Genomic DNA, 8976 nt, shown 5'->3' with positions numbered 1-8976 from the left:
CGGACTTCTTATCTGAAAACTAAACATGCATATATTCTTTCATTACATATTACTTTATGTTTTATCCTAAGTTCCTAACAGAATTTAGCATACTTACCCGTTAGGCAGTAACCACTAAACTAATTTATATTGTTCGCAAATGTTAACTCAAGTGGTTAGAGTTTAATAACATATAAGAGTTGAGTGAGATAAAGGGTGAAGAATTATGAGAGACTAATTTACTTTTTTTTGTTACATTGGAAATTAACAACAGAACATAAAGAAACTAAGGCACAGCTAGAGAGTCCTTCAGAAGGATAAGTTGCAGCTCACTCACCAGCTGATTAATACTACAAACACCAGGGGCCAAGAGACTGTGTCCATGCTTCGCAAGCCTAACATTCAACTAACATTTTCCTATAAAAAAAACTAAACTAAGACCTATTGGTACCGGTTAACCCATATTATACCGGATTAATTTTTTTTTGTGACAATACAAGATTAACCTATATTTGATTTTGAAAAAAAAATTAAAAACATATTTAGCTCATTCTTCTATTCATTTTGAAAAGTTTCATATAATTTTTTAGTAATGGGAAGTTATATTTGGAAATCTTAATTTTTTTTCTTTTTAATTTTCAAAATTTGATATCTCAATTGATGAAAGTCCCTGAATAATATCTTAAGTGGTAAGAGTTAGAGGACATCTGGATTGAGGGAGGGAGGTCTATGCATCAATCTCCGGAACGTGCAATTTATCTTTTCGATACACCAAAAAATAATTGATTAAAATATTTTTGTATTCTGTTTATTCATTAATTTTTAATCTATACTTTTCTTTAAATATTTTTATATTCTTTTATTTGTATATCTCAAAATTTGATATCTCAATGAATAAAAGTACAACTTCTAATACAAAGCTAAGGAATATAAGCTAAGAAATTTGATAAGGGGAATCATGTTTTGGATATGCCTCATGTACTTTAAATTATATCACATCTCTTGAATTAGGAGAGCACCAGTGCACCACCACCAAACACCATTGAACCAGGAATGGAGGAGAGAATAACGAACAGAACCTAGAACTTGAAACACAATTAGAAGGCACTAGAGACCCCTTCCGTCACAATTATTCATTGCAAATGATATTCCACCCATTGTTTGTCTTGCAAATTTTTCTCCCTAATATAAGCCCATATTTGCTCAACAACCTAAGGCAAACATTATCAATAGTTCATAAAACGTCCTATTTCAACAAACTCTTCATTTGATCATAGCTATTTACAAATACATAAATGATATAGTTGAAAACTTGATAATGAAGATAAAGAAGGAATATGAGCAAAAGGAGAATGAGATAAAGAACTAAGAATGTAGGAATAGTTTGATTTTAAATTATATACAAACACCATTGTGATAGTATTCAAGAAGGACTTACTACAAAAAATATTTGTAAGTTTCTAACATAAAACAAGCAAATTCTAAATTTAGAATAATCCAGAATAAACTATATAGAGAATCAATGAATTGTGTACATAGGTACAATTAGATTCACTTTAGACCAACTCCCTCATACTTTGTGGAAACAATTTAGAAAGTGAAACATACTTGGCATTTTCCTTTAATTTATTCATGTTAAACTCTGTACAAGTAAGCAGTGATTTCTGCATACTACTTATTGGAACTATCTTTTTTGCTAAGCAACATAGATCTGATCTATTCAACAAAAGAGGCATTGAAATGAGCAATCTGATTTTCAGATAAAACACAGCACAGATTTTAATCTGTGAAGGATGGACGTTGTCCTAAAACACAAATTGAGCTGCATTAGAACAAGTTCAGAGTGATGTTGTACTGCACAATAAGGAACATAACTTGAATCTGAGACATGCAAAAACGACCTATAATAAGAATAACATGAGTCATGAACCACAACAGATTGTAACTTTGTGAACCAAAATAGAGCCAACCAAGTGCACTTTGTGCTTGCAACCTGATGATCATATTCATCATAGAAAAAAAGTTAAGATCAAAACATATTTTGAGGAACAACTCTAAGTAAGTAATGTGTGAAAAGTTAATAGTGATAGTTAATCAAAACAAGGTAGCAAGGCTTCAATCCAACTCAAACAAATATGTCCTGGAAAAAGGGGAAAAATAGGAAGGACTAGAACTTGAAACTTGAAGGAATCTCAATAATAATAAGTACTCAAGTAGTATCTTTTTTTTCATTTTTCTGTTCATAAATTAACAGCTATGATTATCACAATAGCAAAAAGGAAAAAGGGAAAGGAAAAGAAAAAGCAGTGCTAGAAAATGAAATCAAAGATGAAAACAACTCTGTAAACTTGTTTTTTTTTTAAATCACTCTGTAAACTTGTTACTACTCTTATATATGTATTTTTTGGCTTTTCCAAAAAAAACTTGTGAAAGTTGATATTTGTGTGAGCTTTTAAACTACCCTAAAACCAGAATAAATAACTCAGAACTCTGCATCAAAGAAAATCCATAACCACCTACCAAGAGATGCTTTTTTAGGGAAACTAACAAAATTGAATGTACTGGAAGAAATTATTTACATGCTACAGAATAATTCATTGTTTTTCAGAGGTCCAAATCCATGGGATTTTATAAAGGATGAAAAATTCCAAAACCCCTCAACCTATAGAAGTTGATAGAAAGAAATGAATAAAAAATATTAAAAACTGCCATGACTTCAATTGATGTCTGAGTGCCTCTTTGTGAAAAGAGGACATCTTAACTAAATCAGAACAAATACATGTCTGAAGCTAAGTATGAAGAAAGAAAAAGAAGACATTCAAACAGGATATTCTAGTCTTAAGCTTCCCATATATAAGCTTTTTGACTCTTTCTACCCAAAAAGAGAAAAAGAAAAGATGGGGTCAACAAAAAATAGAAAAGATCTTTTTTACAATTGACAACTAAAATAAAAAGCAGTATGCAAATTGAGACGAGAGTATATATGATATGGGCAATTAAAGAGCCTATTTGTATACTCATGACTTCATAACATTCAAAATGGTAATAAATCTTAATAGCCATCATCATAAATCTAATAAGTGAAAGCTTTAAGCTCAGACTGTAAACACAATCAATAATCTGTTCTTCCAATGGGAAGAATGCTTTCCTAATAATTTAGGCTTAAATACTCTAAGGGTCCATGAAATTGTGCCAAGTACGAAAATAAGTCCCTGAAATTTTTTTTTCCGATTCCGGATCCTTAAAATTGTTTTTTTAATTAGAATAAATCCCTGCTCGTGGTTTAAGCATATCTGGCATATTTTTTGCTGACTCAATATTTATACGTGGCTTTTTCCTTTATTTTTAAATACCCATGGAATTAAAAAAAAACTATTAAATTTAAATATAAAACATTATTTACCTAATTAACCTAAATCTAATTAAACCCACTAATCATAAATCCCTAAATTCCCAAATCTAATATAATCAGAACTCAACCTAAGAGAAGGAAAGGAAAGTCGAAGAAGGAGAAAGAGAAGCAGAGGTAGAAGGTGAAGGAAGGGAGCTTCAATGTTCGACGGAGGGAACGGTGGCCACAACGGCTGAGGTGAACGACGCGATGGCCCAAAACCAAAAGGCATGGAGCAGGCACGGTGGCCCAACAACGAGGATGAACAACCAGATGCGCGAATCGACCCAGAACACACGATTCAGTGCTCGATCGTCCAGCTCCTGCACCCCATGCCCAGAGAAAAGTTGTGGTTGTGGCAAACAAGTCATTATGTACAAGTCCAATTCCAAGCTTAATCCTGGAAAGTTTTTTTGGAGATGTCCTGATTGGAAAGTAAATTGGACCTGTGGTTTCTTTGAATGTCCAATTCCAAGCTTAAGCTTACAATTTCATCCTATAAATTCCCTTTGTCTACTTTCAATGATCTTTTGGTATGTGTTTCAGGAAAATTGGACCTGTGGTTTCTTTGAATGGGTCAAAGCTGAAGGTGAAGCTGAAAATGAGGAATCCTCTAAAGTGAATGTAGAATTGAAGAATGTTGAAGACCTTACTGAGATGATGGACAAGAAAATTGATAAGCTGAGGGAAGAGCTGCAGGGAGACATGGAGGAAATCATGCAGAGTGTGATTGGTAAGATCATGGAAGACAAGAATGAAATGAAAGACAAGAAGATTGCCAAGTTAAAGCTCAAACTGAAAAATGAGGGCTTGAAGAGCAATGTGTTGTTGGTGTTGTTAGTTTTAGGGTGTGCTGTAGTTTTGGCAAAGTATTTCTAGGTTTGGTGATGTTGTGTAATGAACTTGAATGCAATGTCCCTTGTGTAATGAATGTAGCCATGAATGTAATGCAACTGTTTTTCAATAGCTCCATATGCAATGAATGCTATGTTCACTTAATGAAATGAATCAGAAATGGTTGTTGGCTCCATTACACTCTTTTGTTCCATTCAATAGCTTTGCTCTGTTAATTTAAGACATCAGTAGTATAAATAAATGCAAAGGAAGCCATAAACAAATCCACCACTTGTAGTACACATAAACAACAATTTAAGAGCACATGCTTCCTGCAATACTTCCAGGCTTTAACATTAAGAAACATAATTCAAGTCAAGGGTACATAGAAGACAGCAAGTACCAACAACAATACAAAACAAACCTAGCAAGTAGCAACAACAATAGAAAATAATTGTCATTAGGGCCATGCCCATTACAAAATGATATTAAGTGGTCCCCCATTAACTAAAGGAAACACTAGTCCCCACTAATACTATTACAAAAAGATAGTTGTGGTCCTGTTGTCCCATGTGTCAGATTCCCTTCTTATTTCTTTGACATCCTCCTTTTATTTCCCTGTCCTTCACTGCCAACAGCTTTGGCTTTTCCTCCTCTAATTGTAGATCCAGTTCCAGCAGCTTTGAAGTCATCTAGAATCCAATGGCCAATCACATTGTCACGACCTCTCTTTCTTCCTCCTAGGCCAGACTTAGCAGCTGATCTTGTAGTGGACTGTGATGTAGCTTTTGGTGGCTGTTGTGGTTTTGGTGGAGGTGGCTGGGAAGAAGGTTTTGTTGGTTGTTGTGGTTTTGGTGGAGGTGGCTGGGAAGAAGGTTTTGTTGGCTGTTGTGGTTTTGGTCGAGGTGGCTGGGAAGAAGGTCTTGTTGGATGTGGTGGTTTTCCAGCAGGTTTTGTAGGTGGCTGGGAAGAAGGTTTTGGTGGTTGTTGTGGTGTTGCAGCAGCTCTTGGAGGTGGTTGGGAAGAAGGTTTTGGTGCTTGTGGAGGTTTTGCATAAATTGTTGTTGGTTTTGGTGGTGGTTTAGAGGTAGTTTTTGGGGGTGCCTTTGAAGTAGTTTTTGAGGGTGCTTTGTCTTTTGGCTTTGGGGTTGAAGAAGTTGCTTTTGCAGGAGCTTTTGGTGGTGGTTTAGAGGTAGTTTTTGGGGGTGCTTTGTCTTTTGGCTTTGGATTTGAAGTAGGTTTTGGCTGTGATGATGAAATTGCAGCAGCAGTGGCTTGATCATTTGTCACGACTTCAGCAGCAGGGGCTTCAACACTTGTTCCATCAATATTAATACCAAACACCTGCAAAAAGAGTAATGAGGTTAGTTACTGCAATGTGTGAATTGATTAAAAAATGCAAGTGTATATATTTTACCTGTGATAGGTTATCTGTTTCAGTTCCATTATCCTCACCAGTGTTCTCAGAGATTGGTGGTGGTGGGGGTGGTGGCAGATGACACTTTCTCTGATTGTGCCCTTTCTGGTGGCATCTACCGCATGTGTATCCTGACCCACCTCTAGGTAGTTTTGTAGGGTGTGGTTGTTCATCAGGCTCCCTCCTCCTCAACTTTTTAGGCCTACCAGGCCCTCTTTTGAATTCAGGAGGCAGAATTGGATCCTCACACATTTTTGGCCACATCTTCTCACCATTGATGGGTGATATCATATTCCCATAGCAGACATTATATGATTCCCTAAGATAATACCTATGGACATAATCCTCAGGCTTCCCACCAGCATCACAAATACAAGCCACTGCATGCCGACAAGGAATCCCAACCAATTCCCAGAAATTGCATGTACATGTTTGTTTATTAACATCAACAACAAACTTTTGGATTTCATAAATAGAATGCTCAACTTCATACACCCCCTTACCAACTGCAAAAGGCTGCCAGTTCCCAGCATGGTCAATCTCTCTATCCAACCTTTTTCTAGGTTTGGGAATAACATTCCCCTTCCACTTTTTACTTTTTTCATTCAAACTTGCAAATCTAGTCATCAAATACTTTATGATCCACTCCATCATGGTGATGATGGGTTTATCTCTAGCCACTAGAATAGTACTATTGAAAGCCTCAGCTAAGTTATTCATTGTCACATCACACTTAGAGTAAGGAGAGAATGCATGCTTACACCAATATTTTGTGGGGATTGCATGAAGCCAGTTGTATGCAGCTTCATCCATCTCTTTGATCTCTTCCATCTTCTCTTCCCAAAGTGCCTTGTATGTTGCCTTTGAAGCCCACATAAGCAAATCTCTTATCTCAGTACCCCCACCAAACTTCTTCTTGAAGTTACTGTATAAATGTCTCACACAAAATCGATGCTCAACTCCTGGGAGCTCCTCATCAAATACTTGTAACAAGCCCTAAGCAAAAATAAAGACATAGGTCAAATGATTAAACAAATTTAATAGATAAGAGAAAACAGTAGCAATTTACCTTTTGTTTGTCACTTATAAGAACCCATCTTCTATCACCAATGTCCCTAAGCAGCTTGTGTAGAAACCACCTCCAGGACTCCTTACATTCAGACTCTACCACTGCAAATGCCAGTGGGAAGTACTGGTCATTTGGGTCCCTCCCCACAACTATCAGAAGAATTCCACCATACTTTGTTTTTAGGTGACAACCATCAACCCCAATGAAGGGTCTACAGGCAGTGGTAAATGCAGCTTTACAGCCCTCTAAACACATATAAAAAGACCCAAATCTGGGTTCAAGTGTCACTGGAACATATTTCAGCACAATGGAAGCAGTATTTTTTGGATTCTCCCTCATTAACTCAGAAGCATAAGACCTCAGCATTGTATACTGTCTTACTGCATCCCCCTCAACTCTTTCTTTAGCTATTCTCATTCCATTCCAAGCAGTTCCCCAAGTAACACCAATAGAGTGTGTGATCCTCAGGTCATTAATCACATCCTTCACATGAAATACTCCACCAGCATTTTTCACCCTGTCTTGAATAGCATCTGCAATGAACTTAGAGCCTGCATTCTTGTTATTAAAGACTCTTCCACAGGTATGAGTTGAAACCAGTGTCTTTATTCTGTAAGTTGAAACCCCTCTAATCTTGGCACAGTAGACAAGAAACCCACAATCTTCTTGTTTGCATTTAAACCTCACCCTTTCCTTATCATTCTTCTTGAACATAACTTGCTTCCCATTCAACACTGAGTGTTTTAGGATAGCATCCTTGAACTCTATGCTGGTAGCAAATTCCATCCCCAACTTGAACACATAGTCTTTAGTCAAATCTTCTTTCTTGAACCTTTCAAACCTCCTGACCTTCCTCCCATTATCTTCTTCACCACTTGAGGGGTCACTAAACAAATCATCACTGTAATACTCATTCTCCATATTATGCTCATCTCCTTTCTCATTCTCACCTTCAGCCAATGCCAACACCCTCTCTATGTTCCTCCTTGATGGCAATTTCTCTCTTCTTCCAGTTTCAACATTAGCATTAGTGTTTGGCTCATCCAAATCTTCAAAGCCATCATTGGGTAAGTCCTTACATCTCTCAGTTTCACTATATGAGATGTCAGATGCACTAGGACTAGGACTGGACCATGAAATCCCAGAGTCAGATTCATATATGGAACAACTGTCATCTTCCATGACTTGTTTGCCTTTCTTAATTGCATCCAATGCATCCTCCCTCTGGTGTCCCCCTTTATTCATCACAGCAGCAGGTTCTTCCACTGGAATTTCAACATTCACAGCAGCAGGTTCTTCTTCCACTAGCATTTCAACATTCACAGCAGCAGGTTCTTCTTCCAATGGCAACTCCACTGTATGTTCAAGGTAGACATCCACCTGCCCTACCCCAGACTGAACATACCCTGCAATTTCCATAGCATCCTTGTCCAGACATATTTGCTTCAGGTCAAGATCAAAGCATTCTTCTGGCCTTTTCCACCAAAGCTTGTAGTGATCATCAGGATAACCAAGAAAACCCTGCACAAGGTCTCTGACACAAAAGAACGAAAACAGATCCAACTCCACTCGAGGTACTTCACATATCTGACCTCCAACATACTTCATCGGTGTGCCGGAAAACCGACCCCTGTGGTGGAAATGTATGTTGAAATACACTGGTTCCATTCCTACAATAGCAACAAGAGCAACTCACTATACAAAACGAAACAAGAGCAGCTCACTATACAAAATGAAACAACAGCAGCTCACTATACAAAATGCACAACCATAGCAGCAACAACAACTCGATATGTAACCTAACTTTTAACCAGAACGAAACATCAAGCAACACATTTAACCTAACTTTCGATGACCGTGAATGACATACCTTGCACTTTCGATGGTTACAGTCAAAGCTTCGTTCGTCCTCTCCACGTCGCAGAAGATTCAGGATCAGTCAATCTCTTTCACTATCTGCTCTACCTCGCGTTCGTCGATCCTCTTCACTCTGGCTCCCTCGTGTTCGTCGTTGCTCTCCCCCTTTCTATCTTAGGTTGAGTTCTGACTTTTGATTTGGGAATTTAGGGATTTATGGTTAGCTAGTGGGTTTAATTAGATTTAGGTTAATTAGGTAAATAACGTTTTATATTTAAATTTAATAGTTTTTTTTTCATGTGTATTTAAAAATAAAAGAAAAAGCCACGTGTAAATAGAGTCAGCAAAAAATATGCCAGATAGGCTTAAACCACGAGCAGGGACTTATTCTGATTAAAAAAACAATTTCAGGGATCCGGAATCGGAAAA

At 37.1% G+C, this 8976-nt stretch overlaps 1 protein-coding gene across 1 annotated transcript; it reads left to right on the top strand.

Annotated features, from left to right (window-relative positions):
- The first annotated feature begins 3580 nt into the window (after positions 1 to 3580).
- Positions 3581 to 4249, top strand: LOC130744135 (uncharacterized protein At4g04775-like). Its single transcript, XM_057596325.1, has 2 exons — positions 3581 to 3805; positions 3917 to 4249. The coding sequence occupies exons 1-2, from the start codon at positions 3581 to 3583 to the stop codon at positions 4247 to 4249; spliced, it is 558 nt and encodes a 185-aa protein (XP_057452308.1).
- Positions 4250 to 8976: the final 4727 nt, after the last annotated feature.

Source organism: Lotus japonicus, chromosome 1 (assembly GCF_012489685.1).
Source record: "Lotus japonicus ecotype B-129 chromosome 1, LjGifu_v1.2".
Taxonomy (NCBI): Eukaryota; Viridiplantae; Streptophyta; class Magnoliopsida; order Fabales; family Fabaceae; genus Lotus; species Lotus japonicus.
The sequence above is the reverse complement of the archived record's forward strand: the minus strand, read 5'-3'. Positions and strand labels throughout refer to the sequence as shown.